Here is a 22,098-nt window from a genome sequence, read left to right as displayed (position 1 = left end):
AATGAGCTGGGTCCTTGTGAGAGTTTTCCTTTCAATCCCAATGCCTTTCTGGAGGAACAAAGGAGGCTGCTGTTAGTAGCACTTCTCCTGTACCAGGAAAGGAGCCAATGCCACTCTGTGTAATAGTGTGACTAACCGACGGGGTCCAAGGGGAGACTCTAGCCTGCCTAGACCTTGGGAATTACTGTTGAGTCCTGGGACTCTGTCTACTGTTAACACTTTCCCCAGCTAAAGAAACAAAGATCCTGAAGTTCATGGAGTCCTGACACATCCCAGGCCCTGGAAGCTATTCCCACTTAGGGAAGGGGTTGGATCTAGAATGGGGAGGAGGCAGATCCCTGAGGACCAGGGCAGAAGGGGAGGCACTGGGGCTGCTCTACGAGGCTTCCCTGTCAGGCTGGCCCTGCACTCAGGCATGTCCTTTCATTTAAGGAGCCTAGGCTTCATCTGTGGTATGCAAACTCACATATAACTCACACCCCAGCAGTGTGGGCTGCTGAGGGGCTTGTGGGAGCTGCTCCAGGACTGTTGTGGGTCCTGGGAATCTCGTCTTTGGAGCCCCCACTTTCAGCACAGCAAGCATTAATGTGAACCCATTTCCCACATTAAATGGCATTTATGGGTCACTCTGGAAGGACGGGCTGAGCAGCCGCTGACCAATTGATAATGTGCTGTTTGTGGACATTTAGTTAAATATTTAAAATTTTTATTTTTCTATGGCTTTTTTGGACTCTATTTATTTATATTTATTTATTTTTTTGTTTTGTTTTGAGACAGAGTCTCGCACTGTCACTCAGGCTAGAGTGCAGTGGCATGATCCCAGCTCACTGCAAGCTCCATCTCCCAGGTTCATGCCATTCTCCTGCCTCAGCCTCCCGAGTAGCAGGGACCACAGGTGCCCACCACCATGCCCGGCTAATTTTTTGTATTTTTAGTAGAGACAGGGTTTCATCATGTTAGCCAGGATGGTCTCGAACTCCTGACCTCATGATCCACCTGCCTCAGCCTCCCAAAGTGCTGGGATTATAGGCATGGGCCATCGCGCCTGGCCTTTGGAATCTATTTTTATATTTAATATTTGTTTCATGTCTTGGATCATTTCATAGCCCTGAGCCCTTTGCTCAGGATGAAAGGAGATCTGGCCTTGGAGACCTATCTCATCGCTTCTCTGTGCCAACCCCTCCCCTGGCCCCAGGTGAGGGATCCCATCCCATAGATGTCATCCCTAGATGTTAGGGAGCTTCAGGCCAAGGCCAGCTGTGCTGTCCCATGGAGAAGCCGGAAAGACAAAGGACAGCTTCACCAGGTGGAGAAGCCACTTGAAATAGGGCAGCTCGAGGGAAGCCCAAGCCAGAATCTTCTGTTTTCCCCTCCAGGCAAGAGAAAGGAGCCCTCCCTGGCCCACCTCCTGCTAGTGGCCCTGTGCTGGACACAGAAGCCCCACTTGGCTCTCTGCTTACCTTGCGCAAGGAGAAGGCCTCTGGGCTATGCCTGTAGAAGGTTTCTTTGAATGACCCCAGCCAGGTCTCAGCAATGCGAACCTTGTTCCTCAGGGTGGCCTCCTGGTCGAGGGGGGAGTGGGCATCCTGATTTCGGTAGATGTGCCCTACCCGAGAACAGGGAAGGATTTCAACGGAGCCACCACAGAGCCAGGCCTGCCGCGAAGGGAAAAGATAAACACCTCAGCATTCCACCTTTAAGAATGGTGGGAAATAGGGTGCCCTGTCTATGAGGGGCTGGCAGAATGTGCAGGAAATCATGAGCACTCAATGGTGAAGATGATTATGGTCCTCAGGGTGGAGCAGAGTTTCCAGATTTGGAAATTCTGGGCAGGGGAGTGACAGGGCGGAGAGAATAGAGACAGTTGTCCCAAAATGGGGACAAGAGGGCCATCCCCATGCAACTACCTGAATGTGCTGCCCTTCAAACATATGCAGATCCAGCACTTAGAGAGATGTAGCATGTGAATTAGCACCCCTATTCCCCAAAGGACACTTCCTCGGGGAAAAAGATGTCCCCAGTAGTCCAGGATATCTCAAAGCTTGTGAAGTGTGCTACAAAGGCACCAGAAGCTGTTTGTAGTAGAGACAGAAGCAAGCTTTCCTGAGACATAGTCTTTGCTATTTCAAGAAATTTCCCTCTGCTCTTCCACTCACAAATGGCTGGAGTTCATTTGGCAGGAAGCCTTTCATTCCACATTTGGGGATAAAGGTTAAAGTAGAAGCAGTCCTAGGATAAGCAGCATATGAATGGAAACACCAAAACTGGGGTTCCCAAACTATGTGCCAAGGTGCCCCAGGGTGCCACAGCAAACTCATAGGGTCTGGTGTTAAATTTTTGAGGGAAACATGGTGACATCTGTTGGACTTCATGCAGAATATAAGCTTCAGGTAATTCACACTTTCAGCGTTAGATCTCTGCACTTTTGATGATGAATATTTTTTTGGTGTTGGGTTTTCGGAGGATACTGTGATGAAAAAGCAAGTATCATGCTAGAAAGCAATGTGGAACAGGAAATGAGGGTGACTCCAAGGTTTGAGAAGTTGTGTGGTGCCCAACAGGTGCTAAGTTTTTACGACGAGTATTAAATTGTTTGGACCAAACTACTCAATACACAGAACTTTGGGTATTTGTTTTGGACTATGGGTGCTATGAAAAAATTACTAAGATGCTAAGAGCGCTATGCATAGAGAATGTATGAGAGCCTCTGGAATCTCTGCACAGAAGTTAAAATAACTGAGAGTATGCCCATTCCTGGAAGCAGATTTTGAAGGCACTGAGAGTGAAACCAAGCTACAGCACAGGAGAGATGGGAAACTGTGAGAAATGGGAGGTTTGACACACAACACAGGAATGACTTTATAATTTTCCCACAGCCTCATTCCTTCCCAGTGACATTTCTAATGCCTGCCTCCGAGCTGTGACCATACACACCACTCCAGAGATCCCACCTCTGTCTTTCCTTGGTCCAGGACATACCTTGAAAGACAGTTCGAGGTTTTCACCACCTCGCAGCGACATAAGAGGGTCATACCCTCCAGCGTTTTGGAAGTAATGTCTGTCCATGGCCACCACCTCTCCGGGCACCACAGGGCTCCTGGACACAGAAGACAGGCAGGACACTGCAGTTCAGAACCCAGAGCACAGCAAGCAAGGCTGGGGGCTGGGGCTTCCCAGGTGGGAGCTCCAGTGGCTGAGAGAACAGGCTCTGGGCTCAGGTAAAATGCAATGTTTTTAATTGCAAGGCTGGAGCAGAACCATGATGTCAGAAATCCCAGTATTTGATGAAAAGAGAGCTATTCTTGCCTGGGCCTTTTATACTCTGTCCTCAGGTACTGCTCCTAGAGAGGGCCTAGGGACCACACCTGAGACTCCCCTGCCCTCTGGCTTGAGTCCCTCTGGCTTGAGTCCCTCTGGAAAGATGTTTGGGAAGAAGGCCTTGGTTAAAATCAGGTACCCTAAGAGAGGTAGCACCAGGCCTGACACAGAGACATGGTCAGGCTCTTTCCTCCTTTCTCTTTCTCACCCTCTTCTGTTTTCCTAATGACCATCCACCCTCTTCCCAATTCTATGATGAATCCACGAGGGACCCTGGAAGCAGATAAGTCCCCACTGCCCTAGGGGAAAAATACATGATTTATAAACACAAGAAGCTAGAAACCTTTAATAAGGGAATTAAGATCATAATATCCCTCAGAGGGATTTTAAACAGAGAAAGATGTAGTCAGAAGGTTTTTGAAAAAGGGTCTCTTCATCTAGAAGGAACAAATTTGAATGCAGCCAAACTCTGGGAATTTTTCAAAGTGTAAATGACTGAGAGTTCAGATTTTTCTTAATTAGCAAAGAAATAGTAATGCATTAACAAAGCTACTGGCCTTTAGGTTATAAAAATTCTACATTATACCAAAATACTAAAAACTGATATTGTAATGATTATTCAGTATAATTTCCAACTCTGCCACTCCCAATTTGTAAGATCTTAGGTGGGCTATGTGTCTTTGAGCTCAGCTTCCTCACCTCTAATTGGGGATAAAATAGTGTTTCATAATTGGGTTTTGGGGGATGACTAAGGTAAGCCATGTAAAATATGTAGCTCTGTGCATGCCACATTTTAAATGCTTACTGGATTTTGATGTTACAAGTTCAGCATTCCTTTTCTGACACCTGTGGGGCCAGTGTGTTTTTTAACGCAGAATTTTTTGGACTTTAAAGAGGGACATACATCGTATACTACACATCAGTCCTAGTGGCGTCTGCCTGGCACTCTTTAGTCAAATATACTAATATTTCTTTGATGAAACACACATATTTTCACAGTAAGCAGTAAGTGGGACAAATAAGGCCGATGCAGACACCCCATGTCAGTTCAGGGCAGCTTTTGCTGTCTAATGATTTTGTTTTTGTTTTTTGTTTTTGAGACAGAGTTTTGCTCTGTCACCCAGGCTAGAGTGCAATAGTGTCATCTCAGCTCATTGCAACCTCTGCCTCCTGGGTTCCAGTGATTCTTGTGCCTCAGTCTTCCAAGTAGCTGGGACTACAGGAGTGTGCCACCATGCCCAGCTAATTTTTTTATTTTTAGTAGAGATGGGGTTTCGCCATGATGGCCATGTTGGTCTCGAACTCCTGGCCTCAAGTGATCCGCCCGCCTCTGCCTCCCAAAGTGCTAGGATTACAGGCATGAGTCACTGCATCTGGCCTGCTGCCTAATTAATTATTAAACAAATGCTTGGTTTTTCGAGCTTTTTGGATTTTGCAATTGTGAATAATGAACTGTGGCCTTGTATTTAAAATATAGCATAGCAGTGAAGCAGTCGTCTCAAGGGCCTGGCTGTCTGGGTTTAAATTCTGGATTCACCTCTCATTGGCTTTATAGTGTTGGGAAACTTTTAAAATCCTTATGCACCCCAGAAACCGTGGAGGCAGACAACCAACCCCACTGTGTCCTTTCAGAATTCATGACCCACAGAATTCGTGAGCTTAATAAAATGGCTGTGTTTTACACCAAGTTTGAGGTGATTTGTTATGCATAAGATTATCTAGTACTTCTACTTAAATAGAAGAGTCATCCACAAACCAAACATGTGAGAAGCGACCCATACAATAGGATATATTTGAGACCTATGGTCCTTAGCATTCACCTGGTTGAATTCTTCCTATTTGCTAAGATGGGACCTGAGGAATTCACACTACCTGATGAGAGAGCTGGGCCAAGATTCCATCTCAGGTTGCCACACACTGGGGCATTAACTGATGCTATCTGGAAGACCCTGTCAGAACTTTATGAATATGACAATATAATGGTGGTAGCACCTACATCTGGGTGCCTGGCACTCTCTAAGTGCTTTTCACATATTAGTTCATTCAATCTTCACAACAACCCTATAAGGTAAATACTATGATTGCTCTCAATTTACTGATAAGGAAACCGCAGCATACATTAAGTAATTTACGAGGAAACTGTGGAGGTAGGATTAGACCCCAAGCAGGCAGGCTGCAGAGTCCCTCCTGAGGAGGCAACGGCAAAGCAAGTGTGAAATGGGTACTCACCTGATGGGGCTTATGGGGGACTGCAGGGCCATCTTCACATGCTGTGGCAAAGGTTCCCAATGGAAATCCAGCTTCCAGTCCAACACCCCACGCTGCAGGTCCTTTGAGGGGTAATACTGGAAAGTCTTCCAGTCAATCACATCTATCACCGGAGATACCACTCGGCTCCTGGAAAGAATTGTGGAATCAAACAAGGGACATAAAGCATTCACTTGCTGGGGCTGGAAACAGTCTGTACATGGGCTGCCCAGTATGGCGGCTACCAGACACCCGTACCTAAAATGGGTTTATCCAAATCAGGTGTGGAGTAAGTGTAAAATACACCCTGCATTGAGAATACTTAGTATGGAAAAAACGATGCAAAAATATTAATAATTTTTACATTGATTATATGTTGAAATGGTAATATTTTGGATATACTGGGCTTACTGAAATATATTATCAAAATTAACTTCATCTGTTTCTTTTTTTTGTAATGTGACTATTAGAAGTTTTTTAATTACATGTGTGGCTCGTGTTATATTTATATTGTACAGCACGGTTCTAGAAAATGTTTTTCCATAAGGAATTAGGGTGCATTGCTTTAAAGAGCATGCCAGTACTTTTCTTTCTTCAAAAACCTTTCTTGACAGCACTGAGAGATACAGAGAGGGGTCCTAGGCTCAGCTCTGCTACTAATGAACTATGTAATCTTGAGATACCTGTTATACCTCTCTGGGCCTCAGTTTCCTCATTTGTAGAATGGGAGGTTGAACTACTTCCCACAAAGGCCTTTCTCAGCTGCAATGCTCTAGGACTGTGGCTCTTAACTTCTTTTGGGGTCCTTGGTCCCTCTGAGATTCAGGGGAAAACTATGGGCCACTCCTGAGTGAAATCTTACATGTCCATATAAAAAATATTGTGCACGATGTCAGAGAATTTATGGACCCCTGCTCTCAGATCTAGTTCTTCCTCCTTATAGTGTAAAACTTGATTGGCTTGAGAAATCAGGATTTCCAAGCCCTAGAAGTATCCTTACTGTCAATGCATGCGTATATGAACATCTGGTATCTATAACCGAAGTCCTGAATATCTTGGTTTACTTGCTCATTTCCTGCTACTGTTGGTGATTTTTAGCCCAATTTTTTTTTTTTTTTTTTTTTTTTTTTTTGCACAGCCTGGAGATATGACTGCAGAGTGATGTGAGAAATTGGCATGGGTCATATACTTTTTAACTAAGTAGGTAATCACTCAGGTGTACCAGGAGTTGCTGTCCGCCTAGCCAATATCTCAATCACATTTTCTCCCCCTGGCCTGTCATGAAAATCATGTCTTAAATCTGTGCCATGGACTGAATCAGGCCTGAACTTCAGGGTGGCTAGAGGATACCACTCTAAGAGAAGTGAGATTCCTGGGAGGGGAGATACTAGCCACATTGTGTTTACACTACCATCAAATTCCATCTCTGTTCCATTGTCTTGGAGAGAGCCAGGGTGGCCCCACGATTTCATTATCTGCTTTAATCTATGGCTTTAGGTAACTGACATAAGTGTAAGGAGTTGTGGGGTCTATATTTAGAGCAAGGATCTTAATATGCTTTTCCTGCCTCTTTCACATTGTTTCTGCTGGAAGGCAAAGGGACTATAATTCCTCTGGGTTTCCCCTATTTTGGGGTACCCTGTATTGACCTAAGAAAACTGAGAACCTAGACCAGGGAGGAAATGAGGGCACCCAGAGCCCCTTCCAGAGTCTCCACTTACTGTGTAATGAATCAGGCAGATGGATAAATTTGGCTATTGGCAAAGCATTTTGTGGAATTTTGGAATCAAGAGCCAGGGAACTGTGTGGCTGAATTAGGAAGAAATGTATGAAATTTGTACCACCTTCAGCAATCGTAAGAGGACAAGAAAGGGACTTGCATTCAAGCATTCCCGCAATTCATCCTAGACCTCTATGCTGTGTATTTCTTTCTCGTTTTTTTGTAGACGGAGTCTCACTCTGTTGCCCAGGCTGGAGTGCAGTGGCGCGATCTCGGTTCACTGCAAGCTCCACCTCCCAGGGTCACGCCATTCTCCTGCCTCAGCCTCCCAAGTAGCTGGGACTACAGGTGCCCGCCACAACGCCTGGCTAATTTTTGTATTTTTAGTAGACATGGGTTTTCACTGTGTTAGCTAGGATGGTCTCGATCTCCTGACCTAGTGATCCGCCAACCTCGGCCTCCCAAAGTGCTGGAAGTACATGCGTGAACCACTGCACCCAACCTCTTTTTTTTTTTTTTAATGGTCTCACTCTGTCGCCCAGACTGGAGTGCAGTGGCACAATCTGGGCTCACTGCAACCTCCACTTCCCAGGCCCAGGGATTCTTCAGCCTCAGCTCCCCGAGTAGCTGGGACTACAGGCATGAGCCACCATGCCTGGCTAGTGTGTGTGTGTGTGTGTGTGTGTGTGTGTGTGTGTGTGTGTAGAAATGGGATTTCGCCATGTTGTTGAGGCTGGTCTCGAACTCCTGACCTAGTGATCTGCCAGCCTTGGCCTCCCAAGGTGCTGGGATTACAGGTATGAGCCACTGCACCCAGCCTGTGCTGTGTACTCCTTAACAAAGGAATACATTGCTTTTTATTAGAAAATGAGAATTCTAAAATTCATTATGTTTCTCTTTTTGTTTTGTCTTTCCGGAAGCTCAGAGTCACATGTAAAACTCACTTCTAATAACTGTATTACACCTGATTCCCAATACCCTCTTTTCCTTTCTGAAATCTTCTTTTTCCTCTATTTAAACTGTGTACAACAATGATTAATCATGAGCTTCCCTGAGTACATTTTAGATAGAGATAAAGAATAAAATGTCAATGAATGAAGTGAGGAGTGTTTTCTATTTTGGTCTTTATTCCATGGACCACAGTGGCTGCCTAGCAGGACTAAATTACTAACTGTCATCTACTGACTCAAAAAGGGTGATTAATTCAAATAAAAAACCCACAGTCTTCTATTTAGCTTTGTGGTTTTGTACCTACAGATGTGTCTGGTGTTCTTGGAATTCACATAAAGCAAAATAGCGAGGTGACCTCGTTTGACTTGGAAGGAGCTGGAAGTGTCTGCTTACTTCGTCAGTCCCTCACCTGTGAATTGAGTTTTAACCCTCAGGCAGGTACAAGGTTGATCCTACGTTAAGCCTTTCTAAGTTCCAGGAGATCAAGTGCTTATGTTTCAAAAGGCAAACAGAAGGAGTCAAGCTGCCAACAAAGACTGGTTCACTGAACTATGTGAGATCTATGAATACATTACTGTCCAGATATTCAAGAGCTAACTGTAGTTTCAAGCTTCCCGTAACCTTTTACCACAATAAAGAATAAGCCCTCGTTTATCTCATTCCTTGTTAATTCTCCTGAGCCTGGATGTTCCTCGAGGTCCATGATACACGAGCCATTTTCGAAGTTCATGCGTATTCTTGGTGTTTGTGGAAAGTCTCTTATAGCAGAAGCAGAAGGCTCTGAATTCTCCCTTCCCAGAGCTCTTGCTGCTCAGGTGTGATCGCAGGACTGGCACCGGCTCTTCCAGGGTCAGATATGAGGACGTGTCATGCTGAAGGGTATGAAGTACGATGGTTGCTGGAGAGTTTCCTTGGGGCATCTGAGTCAAAGAAGGCTGCTCCCTCTGGGGGGCCGGGAGGCATCCTGACCTCCTGCTGCTCCTTGACATGCACATGCGCGCGCACACACACACACACACGCACATGCTCGCTCCCCCCCACACTCAGACTCTCACATGCTTACACACACACACACTGACTCACATGCACAAACACAAGGCGTTCTTACACTGCTTTCCATCATTTAACCCTTCAAAGGGCAGAGTGGGAGGTGTTCTTCTCCCCGCCCCACATTGCTTCTCCCCATAGCACCCCTGACTGATCTTGAAGGACTGGATGTCTCGCAGATAAGGACCAGGCCCATCTTCAAGTAAGAGACAACTTGGTCAGCTTCTTGAGATGATATCATCTTTCAGCCCCTTTCAAGACTGTCCCTTTCCCCTTAGAAACCTTCATCCTTCCAGGGGTATGGCTTCCACTGCTTGGCTTGGGTATGAGAGCTGGCAGTCAACACAAGGCAGCTGGGAGCTGGATACAACAGCTAGTCTTGATTCCCATCATTGTTACTTTGTGTAGAAACTGGCCATCAATCAGCACCTCCCAGGGCTGCCCTAAAATCACTTGCCCATAGGGAGACTCTGTGTAGAGTTGCTGAACAGTTGCAGGAGTTGTGCACTGTGCAACCCAAGAGAACACCTCTAATATCATCATTACTGTAAATCTGCATTTTTACTTTGACAATTTGCTGACAGTTGGCATCAAGATGTCTTATTCTAATAAAATCGGTATGTTATGACCAATTTTCTGAGGAATGGGAGTCAGGAGGAATGGTCATGAGGAAGGGATTTCAACCAATGCAAACAAAGTTGCCACATGGCTAGTGGGAACCTGCTAGGCAGGGACAGGGGAAAAAGTCTGGTCAGCAGGCTCTGAATTCCTTGGCCAGGGTGTGGAAGAGGCTACAACTCTTTGAAATAGCTGATTTGTGGCTTATTGCACTGCTCACTCGCCACTCCCACCCCCACTATTTTTTTTTTTTGTAAGAGCTCTTAAAGACCCTTTTCTGTCTTTTGGGCACTGTGTCCTCATCTGGTGACAGAATGTCTCCTGACACAAGCCTTGGAGACAGCTGGGCCCCCTTTCCTCTCCATGTGAGGAGCTGCACCAAATGGCTTCCACAGCTTGGCATGTGGGCGACATCCCCTGGGGAGTAAAGCACACACTGAATGAGGCTGCTTTCCCTGCCACAGCTCATAGAGCGTTGCCACGTGGAGTGGAGAGAGTGGGACTCAGATATCAGAGAAGTGGGTTTTCTTCCAGATCCTCACTTGCCAAGGCCTACAAGCTGGACACTGGGGCCCAGAGAAAACATAGTGGACAAGAAGCCATGAATGAGGTGTGGAGATGATGAAAATGTGGTCACATCAGGCAGAAGAGATGGAACCCAAAGAGGAAGCCAAGCCAGTAACACATCAGGATCAGAGGCCGTGTGTGTGTGTGTGTGTGTGTGTGTGTGTGTGTGTGTGTGTGTGAAAGAGAGAGAGAGAGAGAATGACAGACCAAGAGACAGAGAGAGACAAAGACCGTGAGAGAGGTAGAGAGGCAGACAGAGACAGACAGGAGGGGAAAAGAGGAGAGGGGAAGGGCACAGGAAACTAGAATATCTCTTAATCACAAAGGGCTTCCCAGGGAGCCCCATTTTCTTTCTAGCCTAGGACACTGAGGTACTGCCATGTCTTTCTCCCTTCACCTAGCTCTGCGAAATGGGGCCCCGATGTGAGAAGCAGACACGAGGGACTCACAGCAGCGGGTAACACATGTCTCACAACCAGGGGTGGGGTTAGGGATGACTAATGTTTCTCCCTGACCAGCTTCTCCAACTCTTAAAAAGAAAGTGTACACAATAAAAAGAGCATTAGACCCAGAGTCAGAAAACCTGACTCAGCTACGAATTATCTGCCCTTACACGTCATGTCACCTTTCTGAGCCTCAATTTCTCCCCCTATAAAACAGAAGCTAAAATACCTGCCTGAGGCATCTCGTGGGGGTCATTACAGAAGGCATATGAAAGAAGTCTGCGAGGGTTATACATACATAAAGTTTAATGATGTTAATTACTGCATTTCTAAATGTCTGCATAAAAGAAGCATAGAAAACAGCCCAGCTGTCAAGTGGCTATGTGACCCTGAGGGGTCTTTTTTACTTTCCTGGAACTCAGGGTTCTCAATAGTGAAATCATGAGATAAGACAAGATAATCTTCATGGTCCCTCTGAGAGCCACCTGTCTGTGATACCAGGATGGGAATTAGATGGGAAATGGGCAAGATCAACTTTGGAGTCTGACTCCAATGATAGACATCGCCGTGATTGCAAGATGGTCCTTTGCATGAAACAGAATAAAAAATGGCAGCTTTGGAGGGCCTGTGCATTTTTCTTTTCTTTTTTCTTTTCTTTTCAGGATGCAGTCTTGCTCTGTTGCCCAGGCTGGAGTGCAGCAACACGATCTTGGCTCACTGTAACCTCTGCCTCCCAGGTTCAAGTGATTCTCCCACCTCAGCCTCCCAAGTAGCTGGGATTACAGGAGCACGCTACCATGCCCAATTAATTTTTGTATTTTTAGTAGAGATGGGGTTTCACCATTTTGGCCAGGCTGGTATCGAACTCCTGACCTCAGGTGATCCGTCTGCCTCGGCCTCCCAAAGTGCTGGGATTACAGGCATGAGCCATTGTGCTTGGCCAGCTTGTGCATTTTTGTGTCCTAGTTCTTGTCCTAGTGCTGAATTTACGTATGTCTTCTTTTCTTATGAGATGTGAGTCAAGAGACAATCTGTCTCATGAAACTGGGCAACATTAATCTGTCTTGATCTCACTTAAATTCTGATTGTTCTTCTTTGTTACAATGGAATGCTGAACTATTAACAATTTACTTTCTGTCATTTGAAACCGTCTCCATTTGGCTGATGGTAACGCCTATGTCTCCAGGATTCATTCCAATGTGGTCCAGGAATTTTTTCTTATATTTGATTGATCACCCCTAACTTCAAGTGAAATAATAAGCATTCACCATGGGTAGGAGTGAAGGATAGAAGTCATAAGGCTTGGTTCTAGCATTGGTCCTATCTTTCTGGGCACCATCAAACAATTATTGATTGTGGTTCTATTCTGCTACACGCCTACATGAGCTCCAAGGGGTATGCCTGAGGTGGTCCAAGGTGGGCCAGCCACCAGGTTTCAGTTTTCCTGGGTAGGATATTCAGATTGCGGGTAATGGTTGACTAGACATGTTTAGGAACTGTTTGTCTTGAGCAAGGAAGTGGGAAAGAGATTGACAGTCAGATGGGGGAAGGAGAGCAGAGAAATGATCAAGAAAAATGTTAAGATGCTTGTCTACAGGGTAATGTAATGCAATCGTCTCCAACTTCACATTTCCAAGGACTGGCCATAGGTAGAAAATTAGGGACCCCTTATATAAACTGGGGAAACAAAGAATGCTGTTTAGTAATCACAGAGCCTAATGTTTTCTTTTTACAGGTGAGTAATCTACAGCCTAGCATAGTTCAGAGACTTTTTCCCCAGGTTATGTTACAAGCTTGATTAAAATTGCCGAATTTTCAGCCGGGCGTGGTGGCTCACGCCTGTAATCCCAGCACGTTGGCAGGCCGAGGCAGGCGAATCACGAGGTCAGGAGATCGAGACCATCCTGGCTAACACGGTGAAACCCCATCTCTACTAAAAATACAAAAAATTAGCCGGACGCGGTGGCAGGTGCCTGTAGTCCCAGCTACTCAGGAGGCTGAGGCAGGAGAGGGCATTAACCTGGGAGGCGGAGCTTACAGTGAGCTGAGATCACGCCACTGCACTCCAGCCTGGGTGACAGAGTGAGACTCCGTCTCAAAACAAACAAACAAACAAAAATGCCGAATTTTCACCAAAGGCAATGATAGCTATGGTAAGGTGTTACCTTTATCATGCAATTTAATACAATTTTAAGTATTTGCAACCTCATAGAAGCTGTTCTCCGGGCCTCAGTTTCTTTATCTATAAAACAAGGTAGATGGACTGGAAGACCTCTAACCTCCTTTCCAACTCTAACTCTATAGTCTTAAAAGACTTAAACATCTGAAAACCCAAAGGGAATAGATCACTCTCTAATGGAGATTCAGGAATTAATAGGTGGGTTGTTCTGTAGACTATTTCTCCCAGTCCCATGTCTTGCTTTGCAAGCCCAGGGAATAAGTTACCTGTTGCCAGCTATTCTGCTGAGGAGGGGCTCCAGCCAGCCTGGGTGGCACTCGCAGTGGGCATCCATGAAGACCAGCACATCCCCGGTGGCCCTGGTGGCCCCCAGCATCCGGGCCCTGATGGCACCCAGCCTCTTGTTGCTCCTGAGTAACTTCACCCCCTCCAGCCTGGCCACATATTCGCTGAGAGCAGACTTGAGTTGTCCTGGAATCAACAGGGTTGTGGTCAATGGAATGACAAATGCCACAACCGATGAGATTGTGACTAAGATAATTGTCAACAACTCTCTTGGAAGCTGTGGTGAGCACCTGGGTCCTAAGAACCAAAAACATTATTACAGTGTGGTTGTTGCTAAGATGTAAGATGCTTCGTTAGGTTGGGGTGGGCCATGATTCTCTCCAGTAAAAATTAGAGGGATGGTGTCAGAAAACCAGGAAAGGGGAGAACTTGCTAACATTCTCCAAATGCAGCAGCAAGAATGTAGCAGATACTGTTGGTGTCTGATATGGTTTGGCTCTGTGTCCCCACCCAAATCTCATCTTGAGTTGTAATCCCCATAATCCCTATGTGTCAAGGGAGGGACCTGGTGGGAGGTGATTGGATCATGAGGGCAGTTTCCCCCATGCTGTTCTCGTGATAGTGAGTTCTCATGAGATCTGATGATTATATAAGTGTTTGACAGTTCTTCCTCCTCTCTCTCTCTCTTTCTCTCACTTGCTGCCATGTAAGACAGGCTTCCCCTTCCACCATGATTGTAAGTTTCCTGAGGCCTCCCCAGCCATGCGAAACTGTGAGTCAATTAAACCTCTTTTCTTTATAAATTACCTAGTCTTAGGCAGTTCTTTATAGCAGTGTGAGAACAGACTAATATAGTGTACTACTCAGATTCCCTGAGCTCCCCTTAACTGTTTTGGTTTGGTTTGCATGTCCCCAGCTGCTGTGGGTGCTAACTGAAATCTGAACCCTTCCCTGGAGACTTGCCTTGGGGTATTAAAACGGTCTCTGCTGCAGGTGCCAGACAGTCATGCAGGATGCTGCCCCCAGCCCCAGTCATGGTCAGTGACTGACCATTGCAGGGTAAAAAGCAAGACAGACCCCGCAGTGCAGCCTGTGCTCTAGAGTCCCCCATGGGATCAGGTTATGGCTGGACTTCACCTGAAACCACATATTTGTTCAGCTGTTCCCTCTGTCTCTTCTGCATCACTCACTCCCCTACAGATTTCCCCTGAGAGTACACCCTCAAAAAAATCACATGCACGTGAATCTCCATCTCAGGCCCTGCTTTAAGGAAACCTGACCTAAGACAGTGGTCAAGGAAGTCAAAGGCAAAAGGGTCCATTAAATTTGGTGGCTGGTAGGAGATTGGTGGTGCTGGTCAAAGAGGTCTCATTGCAGTTGATAGGGGAGTCTGCAACACAATGGGTCCAGGAGAGAAAATAGGAGATGAAAAACTGAGACCAAGAGTCCAGACAGTGTTTTAGGAAGGTTGATTCTATAGGGGAAGGGAGAAAAAGAGGCCTAAGAAGAAGACGATGGAAAAGATGAGAGAAGCTTGTTAGGTTTTGTGTTTAAGAATAACTTGATTGTGTGTGTGAATGCGTGTGTGTGTGCATGTCTGTGTACACACATGCCAAGAGGAACAAGTCAGTGGAGATGGAAGGGATAATGTGTTCACAGAGAAGCAGTGGTCTCCATGAAGTCTTGGAAATGGTGAGTCCCCCCAGCCCAGTGGACTAAGATCTCCCAAGGACAGGGTTTGTACCTAATATATCTCTTCTGCCCCAACCCTTAGTGCAGGGCCTGGCCCACAGTAGGCACTCAGTATATGTGCATTGAACAGAACTGAGCCAAAAAGCAAGAATTTCTTCCCAGTTCCCCAGCCCAGAGGTGGCCTTAACTGTGGATACAAGTAGCCTGGCTGCTTTGGTAGCTGAACCTCTGGGGAGGCTGGAGAAGGTTAAGGCAGCCCCACCCGAGAGCCCCCAGCAGACTTCGTACCCTCCTTCCCTGGGAATCTGTCTTCTAAGCACCACTGATTTTCTGCAGGGAGAACAATGTCCTGAGCAGTAGAGGAAAGGAGTCCCAGTCACTGGGCTGTTGCAATTCTCACTGGTAAAATGCTTTGCTGATTTGTTACTTTATAATTATTTTTCTGGTAAGATCGTCAGCCCTGGTCCACTCCCTAGAGAGGAATCTCTGTTAGTCAAGCTATTAACATTTCTGAACTTGCGTGTCTGAGAAGCAGCCCCTCAGTGACTTCATCGGCTTTAACATTGCTAAATGTAACATCTTCCTCACCATTCATTCTCCCCTTCCACTGTACTGACAGAACTTTGATGTTTCTCGGGGCAGCTAAAAACATGTATCTCCCAAGACTTCCTCTCACTGCTGGCAGCAGCTCTGGTAGAAATAAACTGAATGAAAGGATTCTGGGAAAACTATTATTTTACTATTCTTTTTTCCAAAGAGCACAAACTGGACTGGCCTCTGCCTATCTCTTCTTCACCTTTTTCCTATTTGAAATATGTATGTGATGTCCAAAGGTAGAGCAGCCCTGTTGTGATTATGAGGCCAAAACTACTCTCTAAGCATGTTGAAGTGGAAAGCAGATGAAGGTGTGTGTCCAATGGCATTGTGGAGCTGTCACACCAATACCGCATTGCCACCCTATGAGCTTTCTGTACTATAAGGAAAAATAAATCTCCATTCATTGGTTAAGTCACTGCAGCAGGTTTCTGTTCTATGCAGCCAAATATAGTCCTTCACTGATATTCCCACCAAACATTAATTTATGAAGCCCTCCTTGGGCTGACTGCTGGTCTCTTCAGGTATACCTCTAACCCTTGTTAGTATTATTTAGGACAGACTTCTAGCAAGAGAGTTTCAGAATAGATTAAGGAAGAACTTCCAGACTGCAATGGTTGTTTGGCATTCTCAGAGGGTTTTGAAGCAGGTAAGAGCACCCATGTCTGAGTGGTATAGTGCTCGGAAAAAGCTGGTATGATCCTCAACTCCTTCCCTCCAGAAAACAGCAGTAATACTGACTTCCACTTGTAAAGGGTCATCATGGGCTGGCCATCGCAAACGTTTTCTCATTTAATGATTTGGTGTGGGCATTACCACCCCAGACGAATACCCTGAAACCCATCTAGCTGATTCTATCACACTACACTATGCTGTCATGACCATCAGCTTGGAAGCCCATCAAGGCGGCTCAGGGCAACCTGCAGCATCTTTTTCTGTCTCAAGTTTCCTCATAGGTAGAGTAGGGTTGATAAGCCCTGCCTCTTTGGGTGACCAAGAGGATTAAATAAAAACAGTGTGCAAGGTGGTGCTTGTCTGGGATCTGGGTATTGACAAGCACACAGAGGAGAGGGACCTGCAGAAATGGAACCAGTGCTGCCCTTGGTTGTGGAAAAGGCCTTGCACCCCAATGTCAACAGGAAATATGAGGCCACTGGATGGAGAGCCAGCCCAGTGGTGAGGGGCAGAAGGGGAGTTGGCCAGGAGGGGGCAGCTTAATTGCTTGGCAGGGGATCCAGATCCCCTCTGGTGGGGCTGCCAGCTCTGGGGTAGCCCATTTCTCTGGGGCCCAGCTCCTCCACTTTCCATACTCCCGAGGGGCACAGACATAACACAGCTCATCAGATGGTGGGGGCCTTACCACAGGTGTGCTCTTGGGCGGACCCCGCCCCACTTGAGGGTTTGGAGAGTCTCTGAGCACTTTACCCGCCAACCCAGCCCTGTCCCGCACCTGTTCATTACTTCTGCCTAATATGCAGCCAGCTGCACCCAGGAACCCCAGGTGTTCCCAGAGCCTCTGGCTAATCTAATTCACTGCTATGGCCAGGCTAGGCCCATCCTTGGAGTGAGGACCGTAGAAAGAACTAACAGAGGCACCTGGCTACCCTAACCCTTCTCCATTATTCCCCTTAGAAAAACGCGAATGCTCAGCTTGCCTCGGAGCGTTCTGATCTTCCCAGAAGGCCAGGAGGTGTGTCTCTAGGTCATTTAGTTGTGCCAGAAATGTGGGCCTTAGGCCCAAGCCAAAGACTAGAGCAGAGGTTCTCAAAGAGTGGTCCACAGAAAACAGCAGCATCAGCATCACCTGGGAGCTTGTTAGAAATGCAAATTCTTCGGCCCCACTCCATCTCCAGAAACTTTGGGGGTGGGCCCTGCAGTCAGTAGTTTAAAAATCCCACCAGGTGATTCTGATGCATGCTCAAGTGTGAGAGCCACTGACCTAGGAGTCAAGTGGGGGCTTCTCTGTCTCCATCTTCTTTTAGGGCTATCCCTAGTAGCCAGGTTCGTGTGAGAGGAAGCATACAGGCAGGTTCTGCAAGTCTGGGCTCTGGGCCTGACTCTGCTGCTTTTGGCTGACTCCGCTCCAGTCTGCTCTCTTCTCTGGGCCCCAGTTGCCTCCCCTGGAAAGTGAGTGGGTCTGTCTAAGCCATGATGAGTTAAGGACCGATACACATATGTGCGTATGTGTAAAGTGCTGCACCAGGGTCTAGAAGGCAGTGAGCACTGACAACAGGGCCACCTGTGTGATTCTTCAGTGTCTTGGAGAGAGGATTGTTGGACTGGGTGGCACCTGGGAGACAGATCCCCACAGGATCAGGCTGAGGCGACACCCCTCAAGACCCTCCCCAGGGCTGTTTTCCCTGCAGGGCTCCTTCTCCTTCTCTGTCTTGTGGCCCCCACTGCCTTACTGGTTTCCCCTGGTGGCTCTTCATTCATAAATTACTTGCCCATTAGTCCTTATCTGGAGGTCTGTACTTGGGGAATCTTGCCTAAAATAGTTCCAAACTTCAATCTTTTGCTTGAGAACTCCACCCACCAGGGGGTAAGGCTCACCCAGACGAGCCTGGAGGAAAGCCGTGGCTACCTTGCTGGCTGAGGTCGTCCACCAGGATGATCTCCTTCAGGAAGGCCCTGGGCACTGTGTCGAGGATGCTGTGTACAGTCCTCAGGAGGGTGGACCAGGCTTCATCATGGAAACAAAGGATGATGCTGGCTGTGGGCAGGCTGTCCTGAGGGTGCTGCTGCAGACACCTGCAGGGAAGACAGCCAGAGAGCCATGGGGAAGAGACGGCCACAAGAAACACTCCACACCCTCTAACTCACTTCCTTTGCTCTGGCTGGGGCTTCTCACATTATATGGCTGTCCTATGGGATCTCTTAAATTTCCCATATAAAAAGAACCTGTTACGCCGCATAGTGGTGCTGTCTACTATCTCCCAATTCTCAGATCTCAAGAGCTCCTTTATCATTTAATCCAAAGTCCCTCTCATTGCAATTGAGAAACGTTGCCATCGTTCTCAGCAGATGACTGTCCTCATCTGTAAAATGAGAATGAATGACAATATTATCAACCTCACAGCTCTCACACTTGAGTATGCATCAGAATCACCTGGTGGGATTTTTAAACTACTGACTGCAGGGCCCACCCCCAGAGTTTCTGCAGATGGAGTGGGGCCGAAGAATTTGCATTTCTAACAAGCTCCCAGGTGATGCTGATGCTGCTGTTTTCTGTGGACCACACTTTGAGAACCTCTGCTCTATTCTTTGGCTTGGGCCTGAGGCCTACATTTCTGGCACAACTAAATGACCTAGGGACACCCCTCCTGGCCTTCTGGGAAGATAGAACGCTCTGAGGCTGTGGTGAGGCTTAGATAGGATGATGCACATAGTTAAGTGTCCAGTAATCTCTGTCATCCATTCAAGGGCAAGGACACTATTTTCTTTATTTTTATGTTCCTACAACCTAGCATAGCACCTGGCACACAATTTTTAAATGTTAGCACTTACTATTTTTTAAATTTTTATTTTATTTTAAGTTCCAGGATACATGTGCAAGGTATGCAGGTTTGTTACATAGGTAAATATGTGCCATAGTGGTTTGCTGCCACCATCAACCCATCACCTAGGTATTCAGCCCCACACGCATTAGTTATTTATCCTGATGCTCTCCCTCCCCATGCCCCCACAACGGCCCCAGTGTGTGTTGTTCCCCTCCCTGTGTCCGTGTGTTCTCATTGTTCACCTCCCACTTATAAGTGAGAACATGCAGTGTTTGGTTTTCTGTTCCTGTGTTCATTTGCTGAGGATAATGTTTTCCAGCTCCATCCATGTCCCTGGAAAGGACAGGATCTCATTCCTTTTTATGGCTGCATAGTACTCCATGGTACATATGTACCACATTTGCTTTATCTAGTCTATCACTGATGGGCATTTGGGTTGATTCCGTGACTTCACTATTGTGAATAGTGCTGCAATGAACATACATGTGCACTTCTGCACAGCAAAAGAAATATCAGAGTGAACAGACAACCTACAAAATGGGAGAAAATTTTTGCAATCTATCCATCTGACAAAGGTCTAATATCCAAAATCTACAAGGAACTTATGCAAATTTACAAGAAAAAAGACAAACAGCCCCATTAAAAAGAGAGCGAAGGACATGAACAGACACTTCTAAAAGAAGACATTTAAGCTCTTATTATTTTTATGGAAGAAAAAACAAGGATGGAATGTTTGTGAGTGCCAACAACATGCCGGACGCCGTGCAAGGCCTTTAATAGATCACTGCACATTCATCTGATAATTAATCCGTGGGTTGGGCTATCTTACTCCCATTTTACAGATGAGGAATCGGAGGCTCCGAGGGAAGGGAAGACATCAAAGCTCACATTCCTGGCAAGCGGCAGTGCTGAATATTCTACCTTCAAAACTCTCACGCCCTTTCTACTTTACTGGCTTATGGCTGGATAGCGGGGGGTGTTTGCATTTCCCTCTGCTGAGGGGCTGTCTGTGAACAGGGTGCTTGGTGTTTGCTTTGCTTTGGGTCTGTTGAGAATCAGTGGGTCCAGGGTGGAGTGAATTATAACAACCTGATACACGGAGCAGTGTATAGCTCACACTTGCGTACAAAAGGCACTTTCTTAACGTGTGTTTCTGAAGAGCCTCTTTCTGAGTTGCAGCTGCTCCTCAAACTATGTTCCTTCTCAGAGGGACATTTGAATAGGAGCCATCTCAAGGACCCCAAACTTCAGACACCTAAAGGAATCTGTGACGTGGAACTGCAGGCAGAGTGACAACCAGGCTGAGGCTGGCCCTGTCTGAGGGAAACACCTTCTAAGAGGTGTCAACTCACGCTGCTCCCTAGCTTGGTACCAGTCCTAAGAAAGGCAGACAACTCTCAGTGCACAGGAAACCTGTGTGTGACTCTCAGGGCAAAATCCTGTGTAGAGAGGGAGAATTGAGTCTAGGAAATGGTAAACAGAATTCCTAAATAATTTTTAAAAACACAAAAACATCTCATAAATGAGCTAATTATTTTGTTGGTTTATAAATTTATAAGCTATTTATTTCCATAAATGATTTGAAGCCACTCACAAAAAAATACACACCATACAAATACTTAAAATGATGGTAAAATAAAAATAAGGAGGAAAAGTCAGGAGCTGAGGAATATGAGTAAATTTAGAAAGTCAGCATTTGGAGAAAGAACAAAAATATGTAGGTTATAAGGGCCTAGGTATTCCTAGAATGAATTTAAATTTGACTCTGAGATTCCTGGTAGCCAAAGTAAAATGTGTATTCTGCAACAGAATTATCACCATTAGAGAAGTTAAATGCAAGGTTTTTTGGGGAAAGCAACACTCTTTCTAGTAATTTTTTCTTTCAGTTACCACTTTATCACTTTTTATTTTGAAATCGTTTAAGACTGACAAGAAATTGCCAAAATAGTACAGAGAGTTCCTATGTTCCCTTTACCTAGCTCCCCATCATGAAAATATCTTACATAATCATCCACAATGAGCAAAACCAGGAATCCGACATGGTTCAATACCGTTAACTCAAACATCATATTAGTTTTAAAGAGAAAATTTAACAGCCATCTAACACTTATTTGAAAGATAAATTCCTATGGACTTTAGAAAGATGTCCCTAAATGCATGGCAGCATTCTGAGAACCATCCTTAAAACAAATAAAATAATGAACTTTATATGAACTTTAATAGTTTGAGTTCAGGACTGTTCAAATAACATGTCCAGAATGGAACCAGCTTCCCTGTAAGGTTTTAGGGAGATGACTGCGTCCCCAGCACATGCATAGTCTTTGCTGAGGTCTTTCACCCCCTTCATTCTCTCCCCTGCTCCCCTGGTGGGGCTGAGAATTTCTGCTCTGCCCTCAGACTTGCTCTAGGCTGCTCACAAACAGGTGCAAAATTTCCTCATATCCTCTCCACTTCCTTTGTGGTCATGCATTTGGGTAAACCCAGGGGTCCTAGACAGGGACTGGTGGCTGTGAAAAGAAATTTTGCCTCAGTAAATTCAGTGGGTATGAAAAAAAAAACCCTAAACTATTAATTGGGCTTATTGCCAGGAGACTGGCTATTTGCCACCTGAGATAGGAAAGGAGTTTGGGACAGAGAGCCCTGGGTTTGGAATTCTTGTGGGGGCAGTTTAATAGTTTACCAAAGTCAGTCCTGTCTGCTCCAAGAACAGAGCACGGCTATGCCTGCCAGCCATGCCTAGCTCCTTCCTCTGTCTCAATTCATAGACTATGAGAATTGGAAACAACACAAGTGTGCGTTATGCACACACATGTGCACGTGTGTGTGCGTGTGGTGTGTGTATCCTTGTAGTAAGATGGTCAAAAGAACTTGGACTTCAGAATCAGACATATTTAGATTTGAATGTTCACTCCGTTGCTTCCTAAGTTTCCTTGGGTA

General features: G+C 46.0%; 1 protein-coding gene across 3 annotated transcripts in view; it reads right to left on the bottom strand.

Annotated features, from left to right (window-relative positions):
* Positions 1–22,098, bottom strand: part of GALNT15 (polypeptide N-acetylgalactosaminyltransferase 15) — a 73,091-nt gene that overhangs the window by 33,338 nt on the left and 17,655 nt on the right. For all 3 annotated transcript variants that reach the window (XM_030816863.1, XM_030816862.1, XM_012508604.2), the window contains exons 2-6: positions 18,246–18,412; positions 13,357–13,561; positions 5,548–5,715; positions 2,980–3,097; positions 1,461–1,655 (exon numbers count right to left, since the gene is read on the bottom strand). In XM_030816863.1, the coding sequence (XP_030672723.1) occupies positions 1,461–1,655; positions 2,980–3,097; positions 5,548–5,715; positions 13,357–13,561; positions 18,246–18,412 (853 nt within the window). The remainder of the gene's footprint in view (positions 1–1,460; positions 1,656–2,979; positions 3,098–5,547; positions 5,716–13,356; positions 13,562–18,245; positions 18,413–22,098) is intronic.

This window comes from Nomascus leucogenys, chromosome 8 (genome assembly GCF_006542625.1).
Source record: "Nomascus leucogenys isolate Asia chromosome 8, Asia_NLE_v1, whole genome shotgun sequence".
NCBI lineage: Eukaryota > Metazoa > Chordata > Mammalia > Primates > Hylobatidae > Nomascus > Nomascus leucogenys.
Note: the sequence above shows the minus strand (reverse complement) of the source record. Positions and strands in the feature narration are given on the sequence as shown.